The sequence below is a fragment of the Labeo rohita genome, chromosome 14 (genome assembly GCF_022985175.1).
Source record: "Labeo rohita strain BAU-BD-2019 chromosome 14, IGBB_LRoh.1.0, whole genome shotgun sequence".
NCBI classification, from domain to species: domain Eukaryota; kingdom Metazoa; phylum Chordata; class Actinopteri; order Cypriniformes; family Cyprinidae; genus Labeo; species Labeo rohita.
The window spans coordinates 25,106,060-25,128,110 of NC_066882.1; the positions used below are offsets into that span (position 1 = coordinate 25,106,060).

General features: G+C 34.0%; 1 protein-coding gene across 2 annotated transcripts in view; it reads left to right on the forward strand.

Moving 5' to 3' along the window:
• Window positions 1-22,051, forward strand: part of LOC127175881 (dedicator of cytokinesis protein 2) — a 139,637-nt gene that overhangs the window by 33,225 nt on the left and 84,361 nt on the right. For both annotated transcript variants that reach the window (XM_051127185.1, XM_051127186.1), the window contains exons 22-24: window positions 9,876-9,984; window positions 11,679-11,749; window positions 12,527-12,633. In XM_051127185.1, coding sequence (XP_050983142.1) covers window positions 9,876-9,984; window positions 11,679-11,749; window positions 12,527-12,633 — 287 coding nt within the window. The remainder of the gene's footprint in view (window positions 1-9,875; window positions 9,985-11,678; window positions 11,750-12,526; window positions 12,634-22,051) is intronic.

The following is a 22,051-nucleotide window of genomic DNA, read 5'->3' on the forward strand; positions in this document are numbered from 1 at the left end:
TGACCGTATTTTAGCGAAAAGAACGTGCCAAAAGTGTAAGCGCAGAGAAATGGAAGTCGGAAGAATGCAGATCATATTTATTTTGCGAAAGCATGAAGCTGCAGTTTCACAATACATGAATTACACTTACGAGTAACAGTAAAATGCTGCAAATCTTTTTTACTTACGCTTGAAACGTGATTTACACTTTTACAAAGCAAATTTAATTTACGCTTACAGTCTTATGTGCACTTGCACAACACGTACTCTTCACATGCAGATCTTTAAGGCATTATTTTATCTCCATAAATCTCTCTCAGACCTTTAGGGCCATGAGTTGAACAGGCCCACCAAGCTTCGTTCCGATCGGCCTCCATTAACCTTGTCTAACAGGTGCTCGGCCAGTGGCGGCCATGTTTTTTGAGATACGCAAATGTTCTTGTAGACACTTGTGGCACTTTGGACCAAGACCGTGAACACCAATTTTTATGTTGAAAGGACAAATGATTGCGCAGTTATAGCCATTTTTACATATTATTACATGTTATTTTTCACAATTTGATTGGCAGCAGTGGTTCTAGAGGCAAAGTTGTTTGGAATGAGTTCAATTGTATAATACAAATATCGTGTGTATGTGAGAAAAAACGTGCAATGTACAACTGTTTATGCCCTTGAAAAATGCAGTATCGCCCCCCCAGTGGCCAATTTCTTTAAAATTTCTCTGAGACCTTTGGGGCTGAGAGTCAAGTTTTATTCTGATCGGGCTCTGTTAACCTTGTCTAATAGGTGCTCAAAATTTGTTGGTCAGTGGCAGCCATATTTTTTGAGATACGCAAATGTCCTTGTAGACACTTGTGGCACTTTGGACCCAGACTGTGAACAGCAATTTTATGTTGATAGGACAAATGGTTGCACAGTCATAGCCATTTTTATGTTTTTTTTTTGTCCCTTTTATAACGCCACCAGGTGGCCAAGCTCCGTATTTTTTTTCCTGTGACCTCCAGTTGAGCTCTTACATAAGTGTTCTGAGTTTGGCAGAGATGTCTCATTCCGTTCAGGGGCTTTAGGCATTTGACTAAAAGTTGCCCTGCTACTTTTGAAAGTTTTGGTGCCCCTTTTGTGACAGTGAGTCAAAAGTTCAACTTTTGGATATTTATTGATATTTACTCTCCAGAGAATCTTTGTGCACTGGTTTGTTTCCGATCGGGCGAAAAACTTGGGACTAGTTTGCAAAACTAAGTTTGAATCTGAGTCGCGTGAGCCAAGGATTTCAGCGACATAAGACACTTGAGATTGTGATTAATGGTTTAGGAGTTATGAGCGATTTTGTACTTTTGATCACTGTAGCGCCCCCGTCAGGCTGATTGGGGCGAGATTTGGTGACGTTGTAGGCGATATGAGTACTACCATCCCTCAAAGTTTCAAGTCTCTACGACTTACAGTTTGGGCTGCACGATCAGTTTTACATGGAGATCGCTGATCCAAGACCATTCTAACAATTACAATAGGGTTTCAGCGCTATGCGCTTGAACCCCTGAGAAATAAAAACGTACCCCAAACTTTGACCCCAAACTTTTGAATGGTAGTGTATACTGACTATATTGTCACATGAGTGTGGCATTCAATTATTAACTAAATATGCATTTCTTTGCATTGTTATTTTGCATTTTTAGTTAATTTTATTAATGATTATCCTTTTTTATTTGCATTTTTACTCCTATTATGTGTAACATTTTCTGACTGTTAAATCAAATTATTTTCTTTTCTGACACTCTATAAGGTCAAATCAAAAGCATTGCATTGTGGGATACACTTTATTTTTTTTAAATCAAAATATTTCTTATTTGATCTCTTGAATTTGGCTTGAAATGTGAACTGGACGTGTTCTCAAAACCGCAGAAAACAAAATGAAAGAGTTGTTTTGAGTCATACACTAGTCCTCCATTCTAAGCACTGCCGGAATCTGTGACAGTTCATTCATCTGAACGTGGGCTGAAAACAAAACAGAACACAAGGAAATAAACGCCCAGCTGTTTTGGGCTGTGATTCAAGCGGACGTTTTAAGGCAGCGTGGTCGTTTTTTAGGGTTTTTGACAGGGTCGCACGTCCTCCGGCCGCCTGCAGCACGTTCTGTCTGCAGCGTTTTGTTGAGGAGTGTAACAGCGCTGCCTGACGGTCATTAAGGGCCCGTGTCTGTCTGTGATTTATGACTCTGCCTGTGGGGCCCCCGGATGCCGTCATCAAGCGGCACTGCAGAAACACAGACTGTAGCTGATGCGCATTCACACTGCCAGTGCTGTTCCTCTGACAGTTTCACATTTAAGTATGCAAACACACACAACAGTGCTTGGCCAAGTGTGCATCCCCTTATATAAATACTAAATATACTTATATATTGGGAATAGTGAATGGAAATTTACTGAAAATGTACTCACCCTCAGGCTATCCATCAGTTGCTCAGCAATTGATTCTCTGCAGCGAATGGGTGCCGTCAGAATGAGAGTCCAAACAGCTGAGAAAAACACCACCATAATCCACACCATTCCAGTCCATCAGTTAATGTCTTGTGAAGTGAAAAGCTTGTGGATTATTGTGATGTCTTTATCAGCTGTTAGGACTCTCATTCTGACGGCACCCATTCACTGCAGAGGATCCGCTTTCAAGTTAGTTGAGCTGACAAAGAAAACTGACTAAAAGCACAGTAATAATTTGCTTTAATGCTCATTATAGTATCTTTTGTGTACTTGTGTTGGGTTTTAAATCTTCTGGCATGCTTCTGAATGCAACTACATACTAAATTGTGATGCTAGATGCATCTACCTTTCACAAACTCTGTGTGTGTGTGTACAGTGTGTTCAGTCTTCAAGTTAGTGCGCAGCTGATTGCATCACTAATTTGCCTAATAGTCATTGATGCCAAAACAGCTGCTAAACGAATCTTAATGAGTGTGTGTGTGGGTGTGTTGGTGTGTGTGTGTGGTTGCACTAATGACCAACAAGAGAGAGCGACAGATCAGTCTGACTGCACACAGCATATGATCACAATAAATGTTGTAATTACATACTGCAATTAACTTAAGTTCATCTTATTTATGCAAAGTATTTATCTGCATATTTATTTTTAGATTTTATGTTGCACATATGTTTTTATAGATTATTTTTATACATTGTAATGATTTATATTTAAATATTTTTTTATATTTCTTTTTATTATTTTGGCTTAAAATATTATTTTTCTTTCTTTCTTCCTTTCTTTCTTTCTTTCTTTCTTTCTTTCTTAACTAGTCTTTTTATTGCATAATGCCAAACCATACTAACATCTCTAAAAATGCTAAAAAACTAAATTGTGTTTTTAAATTAGATTTTTTGTAAAGAGTCTAAACTTTTGTCAGTCTGATCAAATTAATAAGTTGAGTAAGAAATAGTATAATTTAATGCTGGGTTCACACTAAAAGATTTTTAAAATCTTATAAGATTTTCAAAATGTGAGAGACCACAAACATGAGGACAAAAAATCCTACATTTAACCGTTTTGCTCCTATAGTGTGTGGTGTGCCACGATTTGACAAAGACAGCACACCACACACCAACAGATTTTCGAATGGACTCCCGAGTGTGAACAACGAGAAGTCTCGCAAAATCTCTCAAGACTTAACATCAGACGACAGTTCTGTAAGAGCTTTATTTCAACAAGACAGTTTGTCTTTGCCTTATGTTTATTCATACTGGAATCAACTGACAGACGGTACGGTTTGGAAAAAGGTTTGGTTAATACCTAATCAATATTTACTGTAATTACAAACAAGGTTAAGGAAGTATCATTCAAAACTATGCACAGGATTTACCCAGCAAAATATTATTTGGTAAAATGTAAATTTGATATTGATTTTAGTTGATCTTTTTATGTCAGTTGCCCTAAAACAGTGGTACATTTATTTTGTCGTTGCCCTTTTGTAAAACTATTTTGGTAAAATGTCTGTGATTTTATTATACAAAATATTGATAGAATTTTGTTTTGTTATGGACATATGTATTTTATTAGTTATTTTCTGTAGAATAGCAAAGAAAAGCGCAGTCACGTCTACATGATAAATATTTTTTTTCACGCAAAATTTCTTATTTACAAATATAAGTTCTCCTGCAAAAAAACTTTTTTTCTTTGAGGAAGGAAATGGAGCATTATATTGATACTATACAATTTTCTATGAAACAAAAAGCAATTACAAAGGTTAACGTTTGTAAACGCTTTAACATTTTTATATAAAAACATGTATTTGTATACCTCTCCTCTAGTGTATACTTGTTTATATCATATATAATGTTTGTCGTATACATGTAATTTCAACTTGTCAAAACATCAAAAACATGTTTAGAATAAACATGGTGGACGATAGGCAGGAAGAAATTACAATAATAATGGTTTGGAATGATTTTGACAGAAAATTCACGGAAAAGAAAAAAAGAAAAGGGTTTATCTCTTCTGCCCAATCCTTTAGTGTTGCGCCATGACTGCGTTTGTTATGCTTTCGTCTTCTGTCAGCTGGCTTTCCGATTGGATATTGTTTAGTTTCACGTGATAATCCACACGTTTGTCCTCGGGGTTCCCCCCACACATCAGGATTTCTGATTCGCGATCCAATGTTCTTCCGAGCAGATTCAGTCACTCTTAAAGGGGTCCTATTATGCTTTTTTTCAAAGTCTTGATTTTGTTTTGGGGGTGTGCTAGAACATGCTTTCATGCTTGGTGGTTTGAAAAATGCATTATTCTTCACATAATTTACATTATTACAATACCTTTCTCCCAGCCTGGCACAAATAGCTTGATTAGTTCCGGGTTTAATGACGGCCTGCCTTCTAAAAAAGGAAATATGATTGGTTAGCTGTCCTAATGTGTTGCAATTGGCGAACAGCTTAGACGGTGTTTCAGTACTGCCACGCCCCTTGTCAAAGCAATTAGCACAAGCTAGATTAAAGTGATTTTTACGTTTTAAATATGGATATTTTTTAAATTGCCAATACATGATATTATCGTGCTAATTTACATTTTACATACTTCGTTTCATTGCCCAAAACCAGCTTTAGCATAACATTATCAAAAAACATCATCAGCCTAGCCTATTCTAGTGCAAATTTATGCATTTTAAAAAAACACTTGCGTTATAAGTGAAGCTATCTACACTGTATGATGAATAAATCTCTTACCACACACTGCACACGTCTGCAGCGCATTACAGCTCCGACATGGCACCCGGAGAAGATCACGTCTTCGGCATGTATTTCGACCCCCTGTACTGCACACGTCTGTGGTGCGTTACTGCTCTGAAGAGGCCACTCTAGTCAATGCTTGTGTTTATACCTACCGCGCTGTGGCTCGTTGAAGTGGCTCTCTGTGCTGCATCGCTAAAGTTAGACTAATCCCCCACCTCGTCCCTACCCTCCCTCCAACAATTAGAATTTCTGTAGGCAGGATTTAATTTAATGATATTCTAATGGACCGCATTGTGACATCATTGCATGTGGAAAACAAACGTTGTAGTCCAAAGGAACCATTCGTTGTAGTTCTTGGAAAGAGATTTTTAAAAACGAAATATCTCCCTTTGGAGTGCATTTTGAGATTTGTAACTTTGTAGATCTTTTTTATGCCCAAAGATACACACCACAAAGGTATGTTTAAATAATTAAACTTAAAAAATTACATTTATTTATTTATTTATTTTTATTTTGAATTTTGCCTCTTTTGCTCTCGCTCATATTAACAAGTCTGTTTACTGTCGCACGCTGATGCATACTAACATCTCTAGAAATGCAGGCCCATCACGGCCAGATCATTTTTCAGTGTTTATTAGTCCGAAGGCTCTCAGCAGGAGTGTTTTTGCTCTGGATTCAGTCCCGGCAGGAGGCGCTTCGTTCTGATAATGGAGTTTGATGGAAAGCGTCATTGCTCTGCGCTTTTAAAATAACTCTCTGATACATCCAGATTAAACCGCAGACGTTATATTCCCAGAGAGAAGAGCCGTTTTCACCATGTGGGTGTGAAAACGCCTGGTTTCGCGGCACGCTTTGGAAATTTAATAAATTCTTTATATTAAATACCTAAAAAGGAGAAATGGATGGGAAAATTACCCCAAATTGTTCATGGAATATTTATTATTTACCTTCAATTCGAGGAGCTTTTCTGTCCTTTTGGATGATTTTAAACGCTTAAAATTCAGATGCTTCAAAACAGTCATTCTAGTTCTAAAGCACAGATTATAGTGTATTTTTTGCTCCTCTGCTTTTAATGTTTTTTTAAGGCATGATGAAATGCAAATCAGTTAGATTTATTAAATTAGCTCTGTTTTAAGAATCTAAACATTTTCTGAACCAAGTTGATTCATATCGTCCTCACTAGTACAGAGTTTCTCAAACGGGGGTTTGTGAGTTGATGAAAAACTAAGAATTAAATATTAAAAAATATAAATTTGCATCAATAAATATAAAATATATAAGTAAATAAGATTAAATATCTAATTTTTTAGATAGATTTTAATAATATTTATAGTATTTAATAATAATTTGAATAATATTTTGCTTTCATATTTTCAGTTTTCATTTTAATTCAATTTTTTTATGTGTGTTTGTTGTATTTACTTTTCATTAATTTAAGTTTATCATCTAATATTTATTTTTTAAATCTTGTCAGTTTAAATTTAATTAACAAAATTTTAAAAACAGTTTTAGCTCAAGTTGTAGTTAATGATAATAACCCTACATGAACATGCAAATGTGTTGTTATGCCGAACCGAACATGCAAATGTGTTGTTAAATTATTGAAATTCTTAATTAAAGATTTCTCTAAAGTCTCAGAGATACCATAAATAAATATTTTAGGTTACAGGGTTTCAACTCGCAAGAAAGTTTGGGAATCTCAGTGCTAGTAGATCCAGTGATGACTAGGTTTAATAGTTGGTTAATTATGTGTTTAACACTGCTGGGATGTTGTGTTAATCAATCAACTTCCAGAACCAGAACTGTCCGCATTGTAACCTGGATTTTGTTGTGTGTGTTGCTGGTTTCTTCAGAGGTTTTCATCTTCTCATACATTCTGTGTTGTTTGTGTGGTTTTTTTTTTGAGTGGTCGTTCTTATGCTCTAATGCCTCTCAATTCATACCTACCATCAGGATTAACACACTGTGTGTGTGTGTGTGTGCAAGTAAGTGTGTGTTTAGCCTTGGGCAGCATCAAAACCCTTACGGCAGTTTTCTGGTGTGTGTGTGTTTTATGAATATATAACGTCTTCTTGTTGTACATTTTTGTTCAGAACTGATATTTAAGTTTGTATATTTTCAGTTCTAATTTTATGTTTATATGCTTTTGTCATTTTATTAAGTTTTTTAAAAAATATTGCTATTTGGGTTTCATTAATTTTTATTCCAGTTCTCGCTTTTGATGTTTATTTCCGCTTTTAGTCTATATGCAAATGGGTTGTTAAATTAATGAAATATACAAAGCAGCTTGTGATCCCAAAATGAAAATTACACTGGAGCCTAACCAGCATTTCACAGCCAGATTTTGAAGTGATTTTGTTGAGTGTGATTTTGAAGTGTGTCGGTTTGTATGCATGTGCATTTCTGTGTAGTTTTAGGAAATTCTAGGAAATGTACATCTGTTTGTCTCTATGTCAGTATATATGAATCTTTGTGTGTGTGTGTATTATAGTGAGTGTGAGGTCAGAGGTGGCGTATTAACTGTGGCTCTCATGTGGATTAGAGGAACAATGCTTCAGTAATCGCGTCTGTTCTTCGGCGGTACCGCGGTAAATAATGTCGTGTGTTACAGCATAATCTCCCCCCTCAGAAACCCCACCGACTATAACATCTGTGCCGAGTTACTCCTGACAGACAGACAAAGGGATAAACCAGAGAGAGAGATGCAACTGACCTGATGGACAGAGGCTCGAGAAAACTATGTGAATCTTTGGACTGTGTCTAAAATGTGCCTTAAAGCTTTTTCATTGACTTTAGAGTCAAACAATGCCATATGTGACCCACAAACTAACTAGACTCATCACCGTCTTTATTGTCCTGGCCAGATGCATCGCAATAAAGGCTCAAGCAGTTAAATCTCTCTTCCATGACCTCTCTTTCATACGTTTAATAACTGCTGGTTATAGTGACTTTTGTATTGCTTTCGCAAAAGCTGGTCACAAATGGCATGTGTTGGAATGAAAATATTCTAATTTGACAGAAAATGAACACTTACGTGAACTAACCACTAAAAATAAAGTGTTTAAATATAAATTATTGCCATGCTTTATGCTAGGGGCCTACCGATTATTGACCTGGCCGATTATCGGCGCTGATATTAAGCAATTTTATGGTTATCGGTATTTGTCATTTTCAAAAACCGATTTGATAAGAAAAATGTTATGCCCATGTTATTCTTAATTTTAACATTAATTTAAATTTTTACACCAGACATATATATCGGTTCAGAATATCGGTTATCAGTCTGCTTGATCTGTAATAATCGGTAATTTTGATACCAAAAATACATGTGAATTACAAATGTACAAATTATTAGGTCTAATAAAGGATTGCAAAAATCCCACAAAATGTGGAATTAATACAAAAATACATTAAGGACTACGTTGTCTAAGGAAAAAAAACCTTGGGTAATTTAAATAAATGTATTACATTTTAACATTTTTCTTAATGTGGTTAATTGTCTTTAAATTTAGGGGTCGGCCGATTATCGGCGCCGATATTAAGCATTTCTATGGTCATCGTATCGGACATTTGTCAATAAAATATTTTAAAAGCATTTAAAGAAAGTTTTCGTCAGAGCCCTTGTTATTCTTAATTTTGACATTAATTTTCATTTTTACACCAGACATACATATCGGTTCAAAATATCGGTTATCGGCCTGCTTGATCTGTAATAATCGGTTTTGGCATCAGCCCTCAAAAAACACATTTTGGTTGACCCCTATGTAATTTATGCATCATATCAGGAATGGTATGAATGATTATTAATGCATGAATCAAAGGCATTTTCCGACATGTTTCTTCATGCATTATCATGTGTGAACGCCACTTTAATATTTTGACAAGCTAATGCAAATTTTGTCCATTATGTGGTATTATTACATTATTTAAAACCATTTTGAATTGATTAATGGCATTTTTAAATGAAAACCTTTAACTTATTTTAGCTAGTTGCCAAAGAAGCATTTCTCATTTTTATTTAGTTGAACCTGAATAAATAAAATAAAAATAACCAAAACTAAAAGTGATCTAAAAAGTAATTAAAACGATAAAAATTACAAAACACGCAACAAAATGACTAAATATTTTACTGAAATTAAAATGGAAAAATAATAACTGAGTCAAAATAATAATAAAGCTATAATAGTATCTCACTGATACTAAAATTACACTGTTGAGAACACAAGCTGTTTTCATGTAATGGCTAGAAGATTTTTAAATACATAACAGTTAAAAAATACACAATAAACATAAACAGAGAAAATTAAAGTGGCTTTAATTAGTGTAGTTTATATGATTTTTAAGATCATTTAAACATGCATTTGTGTTTTTTGCAACTTGTGTTTTTTACAACTTTTGGACCTGTATTCTCTTGTTCTTTTGGGAATTATAAAACAATATATACATTACTTGTATGCTTTTATGGTGAAACTGCATTTTGTACACGTCAACTCGTTTATTTTCACCATAAACAACCTGTTACCTGTTAACATGGGCACTGAGAAAATTACATGTTGGTTATGTATCTAATTTGAAATAGGCTCTGGTGGAAATGAGGTATGAGGTGCAGTGTATAAGTGTGTGAATATGTGATGATGGGTATGTGAAATCATGTATTACACTGCTTACAAGTGTTTATTCTCTCGTCAGACTGTATGAGGGAAAGGAACAGGCCGAGTTTGAAGAATCCCTCAAAAGTTTATTTGAGTCGATCAATAACCTGATGAAAAGTGACTACACCACTACACTACTGCAGCAGGTATGAATACTAGTGCTGTACTACTATGCACATAATTATTTTTTCTTTAATTCAGTTTATAAAATATAAAGCTGTAGCTATATATAGCTATATATGTATATATAGCTGTGCAGCTGTCAGTACAATGTCACAAATTGGTGTTGATTAATGACAGAAATAATGCAGAATCTGAAATAATTAATTTCACATCGTCACATTTAAAAAAAATCACGTCATTCTTTTCACATTATTCATCAGCTCTTCATTGTTTTAGATGAAAATATTACAAATATTTCATTATATTTATAGTTTTTAAATTATATGTTATTTATGGTAAACGTATTTATACATTTATGTTATTTATTATTCGTATGTCTATATATTTTGCACACAAACATATAACATAAAATATACAAATATATTATAAAAAGATGTACAAAACATAAAAATATTTTACATTTTAAAATATTTATATATTATTTGCATGTTTTATTTATAAATAATCATTTTTGTGAATGTATATTGAATATTTTTTTAAATAATATTCAAATTTTATAAATGTATACTTTTGTATTATAAAATATCTTCAATATAAATATTGCATATTTAATATAAATATTACATATCATATGGATGTAGTTATATAGCTGTCGGTACAAAGTGTCATGAAATAGCTGTGTTGATTTATGACATGAGAAATAGTGCAGAATATGAAATAATTCATTTCACATCATCACATTAAAAAAAAATATTCTTTTCATTATTCTTTTCCTTTCATTGTTTTAGATTTAAAATATTTAAAAATATTATTTCATTATATTTAATTTTTAAATTATATACAATTTATGGTATACATTTATTTATACATTAATATTATTTATTATGTGTGTGTGTGTGTATTTACACACACATTTGATTTTTATATATCTCTGTATATATAATCATTATTTATGACAAATCATATTAAAAACTGTATAAAAAATAAAATATACAAATATATATATATTTTTAATTTTATACATTTTTACGTTTTTTTATTTTTTAATTTATGTATTATTTGAATATATTTTATAAATAATTTAAATATATAAATATTTTTTCTGTGTATGGATATTAAATCTTTTTAAAAATAATATTAAAATATATGATATAAAATATTTTATAATGAAATATGCAATTAAATCCAAATATTATATATAATAATAATATTATTTTAAGTATTTTATATATGATATTTTTTAAATGTTTTATTTATATTAATATATTTAATGGAAACCTTTAACTTATTTCAGCTAGTTTACAAAGAAGTATTTCTCATTTTTATTTTGTTTAACCTGAATAAATAAAATAAAAATAACCAAAGCTAAAAGTGATATAAAAAGTAATTAAAAAAGGCAAAAACCGATAAAAAAATACACAAAAAAATACTTTTTTAATTTTTTAAAATTAATGTATGTATTATTTAAATATATTTTATATACAATTTAAATATATAAATATTTTTCTGTGTATGGATATTAAATCTTTTTAAAAATAATACTAAAATATATGATATAAAATATTGTATAATTAAATATACAATTAAATCTAAATATTACATATAACAATTATTAATCTAATTATTTTAAGTATTTTACATATGATATTTTTTAATGTTTTATTTATATTAATATATTTTTACATGTATAAAATTTGACATAAATGTGTGTGCATAGGTGGCCGCTCTGAAGTATTTGCCCACAGTCCTGCAAGATGTGGAGACCGTGTTCGATGCTAAACTCCTCAGGTAAGTCTCATAACAGCCTAAAATCTCTAAAACACACCTGATCGGTCTGGGCTGAACTGATATACTGAGGTACAGCAACAGTTTCTACAAGTGCTGATGACACATTAATGACCAACATCAAGTTTGTGACATCAGAAATCAATCGCCACAAACACACAATGGTCTTTAATGCACTTGCCCTCTTACATTTACCTGAACTACTCAAATGCGGATGTTATTATAACCGTAATGTGACTAGTTTATTCGCTCATGCGCTTAACTGAAGCAGCTGTCTGATGTCTCGACTAGAGTTTAAATGAGTTTGAGAAATAGTGGAGCGAGTTTCTCTCATATGGATAGTTTAATTTGAGTGTTTTTATCTAGTTAGAGCCTGGAGTGTGTGTGTTTAGCTTCAATTGGAGTCCAATTCATCACTGCACACAAAACACAGGCGATTCCAGCGCCTCAGAGAGGGTCGATATGATACAGTAGTTTCTCGCAGATCCCAGCGGCGTTCAGACTCGATCAATAAAACACAGGTCACTTTCTCTGCCCACAGCAACCTCAGCATATATTTATAGATTCATTTCTGCTATTTTTATCTTTTATTTAGGATTATGGATCAAGATCTACTACAAAAATACAGTACAAACTGAGACTTCCTGTTGTGCATAAGCTGATTAGATGACAAAATATCACAAAACTGACTGCCAACTGAATTAAAGCTCTTTTTGACATTTTCATGTCAATGTGGAATCAAAATTGATCCAGTGCATTTTTCCGTCTGTCTGTTTGCAGTAAGCTGTTGTATGATTTCTACACCTGTATTCCTCCGGATAAACTACAGAAACAGAAAGTGGCGTCCATGACTGAGATTGTAGGCAGCAAACTCTTCCAGAGACAAGGTAAAACACACACAATCATAAACGTCTGAGACGTCATTGGAGATCTGGAGCGTTTTTTTCTAAAAAACAATATTTTGAGTCGTAAATGCTAAGAGATGTGAATTACTGAAACTACATTACAAACCTAGACCATCAAAAATCCCTCAAATATTGCCTTAGACTAGTCAAACACAATTATCTGAACAGATATTTTCAAAGTGAACGATATTGCTGAAACATTAAGGATTTGTGAATTCCCAGCATGCATTTCACAGAGTCTTTGATTTGTTATTTTACACTGTATCTTTTCCTCTGCTCTTTCTCTCTCTGGGTTTATATGATAGCCTCTGGCCTGCTCCTGCCAAACGGCCTGTTAACTAGATGCTATAAAGTGATGAATGGTGTGTGTGTGTTTGTGTGTGTGTGCATGTATGTCTGTGTGTGTGTGCTCTTTAACTTCGATGAGATGCAGATGGGTGATGAATGTGTTTGCATGTGTGTGTTTTACTAAAGAGTCTGATGGTTTTGCTTGTGAGAGTGGTGATGGATTGTGTCGAGTGTGTGTGTGTTTGATGATGGGCAATGATAGACATATTCATCATCCAGCCTCATTTACCCCAAAGTGTTAACCTACACTTGTATTCATTGTAAAATGTACCAACACTCTTGTCAGTGCATTGTCAGGGTTATATATCTATTATATTATATAATATTATTATATTATATTATATATATATATATATATATATATATATATATATATATATATTAGGAGACATTTCTCAGTTTCATTTAGTCTAAAGGGGTCATCGGATGCTAAGTTCACTTTTACATGTTGTTTGAACATTAATGTGTGTTGGCAGAATACAAATCTACCCTATAATGATAAAAATCCATGCAGTGGTTTTTAATTAATCTGTAAAAATAATATCCCCTTTTTCAAATCGAGCCATTCTCAGATGCCTGTCATTGGCGTCACACCCACAGAGGCCGCTCCCACGATAGTTGATCGACATGAGCATTTTACCTCAGATCAGCTGTAACAGTCCGCTCTCTTTGTTTCGATGCCGGAGCAGGGATGTAAGTTAGACAAGAATATCTCCGATTGAGCGATTGAGGTGTTGTGTTGCTGGATGTAATAATGAACATAGTGGTTGTTATTTACTCCCGACTTCTGAGCCACTGAAGATGTAGTAGATTACGTTTGTTTGTGAAGGGAATGCGCATCCGGATCTACATAATGCGTCTATGTTTGCGCAAATCTTTCATAATCCAGCTTCACCAACAGCAGAAGTCAGTATAAGGTTGTTTTTTTTTTAGAAATCTCTGCAATCACCTTTCCTAGTAATGTGCTAGTTAGCAAGTTTAAGCTAAACACGGCTAAACTAAACAATGGGATGATTTTTGCAAAGCTCATTTTGACAAGGTAAAAAATGTTGTTGTTTTACACAACCATCGAGAATTTTTAACCAAACTATGTTATAGACTTTTCATTAAGACCCTAAAGAATCATATCAACTTGTGGAAAATAGGCATCCGATGACCCCTTTAAAGCACACACAGTAATAATCTTTTACATTGTAATCCTTTCATTTTTAATATTTGGCATGTTTGTGTGCTGCTGCACGTCCCTGTGTGTGTAATAAGCAGTGTATACTTGTGTTGTGCAACTGTCTATAGGCACATATTATTAACATGCCCTTTAACATGAAAACAAATACTGCTCATTGAATTTAGACCAGGTTTTGGTTGGTCAGTGGTGCAATTGTTTTCAGTTGCCTCAAAATAGCAACGCACCAACAATGTTCCTAAACACAGCTCGTTGGGCGTAAATGGATTTAAGTGCTATTTAAACAACGTGGTGCTGGATGTGAAAATGATAACTGCGCTGGGCTGAAACTAGCAAAAAACAGTTGAGTCGTGCCTGGCATCGCGTTGCGCCGGGTGTATGATACGGCCCTATATCTCTAAATATACTCTTTTAATGCAGTCCTTTGCAAAGCATGTTGGGAAAAAACATCTTGAGCTAAGTTGATCATAGAGTCTTTGCTACCAGTGGTCTCTACGATCAACTTAGCTTATGACGCTTTTGTGAAAAGCAGCTCTGGGCAGTGCATCTGTAGTTCGCAGCATGCTTTGCAAGGGACTCCATTCAGGGAGTAAATTTAGGGATGAAGTGTTATTTTAATTTGTTTTAGTAAAGGGAAAGATGTTGGTAGTTTATGTTAATGTTTAATGTTTAGTTACGTTTGACATTTAGAGGAGTTGCTGTTACTGAATGTTGTGGTTACTGTCTTGCTGAGGTGTAGCGCTGTAAATTGGATTTTCACTTGGCTGCAACATAAAGTGTACCCTAAATTACAATTTATCATTGAAGCAAAAGTTGCTCATCAGCAAAGAAGGAGGTTTGTATGTGTTGAATTCCGAGCCTTATTGGAAGTTGTAGTTTGGGTCAATGTAATGAATTAAACAGATTTATGTAACATAACTCTGATTAATGATGAACTGACTTTAACTGAAAATTGAGTGTTTACTGTTGTCCTTTTGCATTATTACACACTATTTTTCCTATTTAATACTGTAAAGCTGCTTTGACACAATCTGTATTGTTAAAGGAGAAGTCCACTTCCAAAACAAAGATTCACATATAATGTACTCACCCCCTTGTCATCCAAGATGTTTATGTCTTTCTTTCTTCAGTCATAAAGAAATTGTTTTTTGAGGGAAACATTTCAGCATTTTTCTCCATATAATGGACTGATATGGTGCCCCGATTTTGAACTTCCAAAATGCAGTTTAAATGCAGCTTCAAACGATCCCAGCCGAAGAAGAAGGGTCTTATCTAGCAAAATGGTTGGTTATTTTCATTAAAAAAATACAATTTAAATACTTTTTAATCTTAAATGCTCATCTTGCCTTTCTCTCCCTGAACTCCCTGTGTATTTTGCCTCAAGACAGTTAGGGTATGTCAAAAAACTTCAATCGTATTTTCTCCCTCAACTTCAAAAATCATTTCAAAATCATCCTACATCACTGCAGAAGTACCGACACAATCTTTGCACAGTGAACATCCAAAGAAGATCACTCTTAAAGATACTCTTAAAGGGGTCATCGGATGCTAAGTTCACTTTTTCATGTTGTTTGAACATTAATGTGTGTTGGCAGTGTATGTACAAATCTACCCTATAATGATAAAAATCCATGCAGTAGTTTTTAATTAATCTGTAAAAATAATATCCCCTTTTTCAAATCGAGCCGTTCTCAGATGCCTGTGGGTGTGTCATCACACGACAGAGGCCGCTCCCACCATAGTTGATTGACATGAGCTCTTACCTTAGACCAGCTGTCACAGTCGAGTAACTTTCTATGTTTTGATGCCAGAGCAGGGATGTTAAGTTAGACAAGAATATCTCCAATTGAGGTGTTGTGTTGCTGGATGTAATAATGAATATAGTGGTCATCATTTACTTCCAACATCTGAGCCGCTGAAGATGCAGTGGATTACATTTGCTTGTGAAGGGAATGCGCCTCCCGATCTACATATATCCGTCTATGTTCGTGCGAATCATTCATTATTCAGCTTCACTTATACTCACAGAAGTGAGTATAAGCATTTTTTTATGAATCTTTTCGATCGCCTTTCCTTATAACGTGCTAGTTAGGAAGTTTAGCGGCTAAACGCGGCGAAATGCGGCTAATGTAAACAAGACCGTCTTTCCACAGAGAGAAGAGAGGGGCGGGGTGAGCAGAGCTCATTTGCATTTAAAGGAACAACCCCTTAGAATTTTTGCATAGGATTTTTGCAGAGATGATTTTGGCAAGGTAAAAAGGGTGTTGTTTTACAAAACCATTGAGAATTTTTAATCAAAGTATATTAGAGACTCTTCATTAAGACCCTAAAGAATCATATCAACTTGTGGAAAATGGGCATCCGATGACTCCTTTAACAAAAAAGGTAAAACAGCGATATAGGACGATTTTGAAGTTGAGGGAGAACATGAGATGGGAGTTTTTCAACATATCCTAACTGTCATTAACCAGAACAAAAACAGTCCAAGCAGAGTAAGACAAGACGAGCGCTTGACATTAAATAGTATATAAATTGTATTATTTTTATGAAAATAACCGATTGTTACGCTAGATAAGACCCTTCTTCTTCGGCTGGGATCGTTTGAAGCCGCATTTAAACTGCATTTTGGAAGTTCAAAACCATATCAGTCCATTATATGGAGAAAAATCCTGAAATGTTTTCCTCAAAAAACAATTTCTTTAAACTGAAGAAAGAAAGACATGAACACCTTGGACCTTGGGGTGAGTACATTATATCTGAATCTTTGCTTTGGAAGTGGACATCTTTAAAATTGCTATATAAATAAAGGTGAATTGACTAAAATACGTTAAACAAAACTAGAATTTATAGGTATTGAATTGGATAGAAATACCTCCTTAAAGCAACAACTGCACATGTTCACTTTCTACAGTGTATAGTAGTAAATATGGCATAAAAAGTCACCCAGCACATTATGTATGTCTTACTCACTATAATTAAACTGTGGCAGGCTATGTTATTATATATATCAACATCATATTACTCACTGTCCACCCTGCTCTCTAGTTATTGATATCTGCGTCACTTGTTCTGTCGACATTCGACCACTAATGATAAACACACATATGGTGAAGTGTGTATTATCTGCGCTACTTTATTATTTGTTAATCCTTTTACACATTGCTGTAATAGACAGATGTTTTTGTCTGTGGCGTTTTGTCTTATTATTTCTCTAGAGTTAACTCGACAGGCCTGAGTTTTAAAGAGACTTTATATTCTAGCGAGTGTGGTGTGAAATGAAATTCAGAGATTTTAAACACCCAAACTGCTGGGTATTGATCAGTTTTTTTGTGCCTGTCTCTGCTCGGCTTGCCACAAAATCAGATCCGCTCTACAGATTTCACCGCGAATGATCATTTCTCGATTCCGGTTGCATTCGACATCCTCTTAGTTTGCATTCGACATCAGATTTCAGAATGAAGTTCATGCATTTTATTGAGCACAATCACAAGCTGTCCGCTCCATATGCGTCCGGCGCGTTCGCTCATAAATATTCATGAGCACTGCTCCTTCGCCTCTAGCGATTGGTCTGGGGCTGGTTGACATCACAATGTGAGGTTTCCTCTTTTGTCCCACTTGATGTGGCCAGCTGTTTAGTTATTCATATATTCATGTGTCATTTTATTTATTTTTGAATTACCGTGTTCCCCGTAAGCTGTCCTGACAGGCATTTTAATTGAAATTTATCTGCATGGCCGCTGGAAAACGAGGCCCCATTTTGTGAAATGTCACTCTGAGAGGAGCGCGAGAGGAGTGAGACATTTATACGCTGTACAATTACCTCCACCGCATTAGCCTCATCTAGTGTGTCCGGCCCTCACCTGGAGGAGAAACAAGGCATGATGGGAACAGCGACAGGTGGCAGTAAGCAGATGCTGGTGGCTAAATCTCCATTTGTAATGGCCATACTAATAGTATGCAAAAACATTACATTACTAGACGCCTTAAGCACTATGTTCTACATTACAGCCTTAGCACTATGTTCTACATTACACTATGTTCTACATTACATTACTAGACGCCTTAAGCACTATGTTCTACATAGTGCTTAAGGCGTCTAGTAATGTAATGTTTTTGAAGCATTCAAAAGTTTTGAGGATGACTTTTTTAAAAATAAATTAATACTATTATTCACAAGGATGCATTAACTTGATCAAACATGACAGTAAAGAGATTTATAAAGTAATAAATGCTGTTCTTTTGAACTTTCTGTTCATCTAACGATCATGTTTTCTACAAAAATATGAAGCAGCACAACTGTTTTCAACATTGATAATAATCAGAAATGCAGCAAATCGTCATATTAGAATGATTTCTGAAGGATCATGTGACACTGAATATTAGAGTAATGATGCTGAAAATTCAGCTTTGATCACAGGAATAAATTATAGTTTGAAGTATATCCAAACAGAAAACAGCTATTTAGAATTCTAATAATATTTCACTGTGTTTCACATATTTTACTGTGTTTTTGATCAAATAAATGCAGCCTTAGTAAGCATAAAAGACTTTTTTAAAAACATGAAAAAAAAAACAAAAAAAAACTCCTAACGCTGTTCTATTATGAGTTCTATAATTGCCACATGAGGGAAAAATTTGAAATCAATTAAGTTCAAATAATAAATTACTAAATTATTTCTTAATAAAAGCCATTGGACCAGTACCTCTTATAATTCACTCTTCCAATGCCGTTTTAACTTGCATTCAGCTTTTGGTTAGCGTTTATTTTGGACCCTGGATGCATTATAGATCAGAAACAGAGGACGAAAAAGGTGGATTTTGGGTGAAGGTTAAAACATCTTTGATATTAGAAACCTTCAAAACTCATTGCAGTGATCAGTGTCTTTACAGAGCAAAAATGATCAAATTTGCTGTCAACTTTGACACTTAATTCTCTACTAAAATGAACTCCATGAGGCATGAAAGTTTTTTAGTTGTTCTTAAATCATTTCGATCAATCAAACATTATCCAAGCGTAAAACTCATCATACAGACTGCCAAATAGAAAGATACAGTAGATTGATAGCCTCATACTTTTAAATACAAACCAGTATTTGCTGTTAATTTACTCATCTCAGGCGACCCAAGATGCAGGTGACTTTTTTTTTCTTCAGTAGAACACAATTTTGAGTGGACATTGGTGATTCATGCAATTCACTAATTGCACTTTGAGAGTCAAACTAAGCAAATGACACAACATAAAATGAATACCCATGGCTAATGATGATATATGAAGATCTTATGAAGTGAAACAATTAGTCTGTGCAAGAAACTGCACGTTGTTTACAATATTATTACCTGCAATTACCTGCAATTTCCTCAGGCAAACAACCCAGAGTGAAGTCTGATTCATAAATGAATCATTCTTTTAAACCAGTTCTTTTTGGTGAACTACAGGCGCATTTTACTATATTTAGGAGCACGAGTGTGACTGACCGATCAGCATATTTGTGTTTGCGCTGAGGGGAGCTTCAAAGGTTTCTACGTGTTTTTGCAACGTTGAGTAATGTATCACAGACATATCTCACGAATCCTTTCATAAACAAAGTGTAGAGAAAGTGTAAATAAGACATTCATTCATAGAGAGCTTTGTTGATTATAAGGAACTTTGTGAGATCGCGATGAACTAAGATGAGTGACAGCTTTTAATGATTTTTAAGGGAGTTTGTAAATGAGATATTGATTTAATACAACAGTTAAATAAACAAGAAATTAATATTAAGTAACTTACATTGTCTGGCTATAACACTATTGCCTCATTTTGCTCTATTTTGGCATCAAAAGTAGTTTGAAACAAGTCACGACTGAGCCGCTGCACATCTCCATTCAAATGCAGCAGTGTTTTGTTTATGAATGAACGTGCATTTTTAAATGAATCTAGTGAGTCAATGATTCCATTTCTTATTCATAAAGACAGTCAGTTGCTTTATTCCTGAATGAATTGAACGAATCGAACGAATCAAATGAATGATTCAGCAATTAATTCAGTGACTTGCCGCCACCATTTTTAAAGTATCTTTTCAGTTATTTAAATCATTCAATATTTCTATATTTAAAATGTTATATTTAAAACATTAATCTCAACATGAATTTATGAATTTAATTGCATTTATGCCATCTCTGAGCCTCATTAAACATGAAAATACACCTACAGGCCACTTATGTGTTCTTCTGTGCCACTTCTGTAGTACAAATTAATTTTGTTAATACTGATTTCATTTAATTGGTAACTTATTCTTATTCTGTTGTTTTAAATAGAAATTTTAAAAAGCGTATAAAATAACATAACATAAAAGATGACATACTTTTATAAAAATGTTAGAAAAGTTCTATTACAATGGTAAAAACAATGGTAAATTCCCCGGTAAATCACTCAATCAAGGAGTCAGATATCACCTTGAAGGCTAATTTTTGATCAGATTTTTAGATGATTGATTAGAAGGAGCTTCTAAAATTTTGACTGTGCTCCTAAATTTTTTTAAGAAGATTTTTCTAAGAAGAAAAGTCCTAAACTAGTTGAATCAGTTCACCAAATCAGACTGAACCATCTGAAGCAGTTCACGTCCTGCTTCATAAGACCTCAGTATATCGTCAGGAGCCGTGGGTATTGATTTTGTGTTGCCAGATATGCTTTTTTGACTCTCAAAGTGCTGGTAGCCATTGACTTCATTTTATGAGTCACCAACGACCATGGTTTCACCTAAAAATTGTCTTTAATGTTTTACTGAAAAAAAAATGAAAAATATCACCTATGGTCTCAGATGGCCTGAGAAGGTACGTTAACACCAAATTTCAATTTTCGGGTGAACTATCCCTTAAGTACATATACCATAATCAAATGATGTGCAACTTTAGTTCTTGGAACAGAAAACACACACCCACACACACACACAAACGTGAATCTGCATTTGACACATTTAATTTCCACTTGATGTGAAATTAGATTCATGAATAATAATACGAGAGCAGTTAGCTCAAATTATTCCGCTGTCACGCTCGGAAACCTGACAGACGGGAATTATTGAATCGTTTAAAGAAAGAAATAACAAGCGAATTACCCAGAAACTCTCATCTGCTGCGTTCTTTTAACTCAGTGAGATCTTTAAATCACAGCTGCTTTTGAAGAGCCGTCTGCTGATCTGAGAGCAGTTTGATTCTCTGAGATCAGAACTAACACACACGCTGCATCTGATCCCAGACCAGTGCTACTGATCCCACGTGCGTTTGATACATACAGACGCTCCGTTAAGGGAATCGCCATGTATAAAAGCGAGATAAAGATTAGTTTTAATAAAAGAGTTTCATGAACTCATCTCTCCTCTGACTCAGAACTTTATCTGAATGTCTGACTTTTTATTTCACTTTCCAGTGCACATGAAAAAGTTATCATTTTTATGATAATACAATCTAATGTAATATGCACAGAGAATCGTGTGATATAATAATCTCCATTCATCCACCGATCAGTCCTAGTTTTAGCGCTCTTTACTTATATTTTGACTTTGTGAATTGAAACCCATCTGAGCGATAAACCACTATGAAGCTCACTGTCTTGCATGTTTTTTTTTCTGTAGTACTTTAATTTTGTGTGTGTCAGTGTTATTCTAGTATTCTTTATTTGCTATTATAGTATTTATTATTATTGTGAATTATCATTTATTTTTTTTATATGTTGTTTTATTCAAATTTTAGTTTAGTAATATTGTTTTGGTCATTTTTGTGCATTTTTAAATATTTTCAATAACTTTTAATTTAGTTTTTTTATTTTAGTAATTTTATTATTTTAACTTATTTCCATTTCTGTTTTTAGTTTTAGTTTCATTATAATTT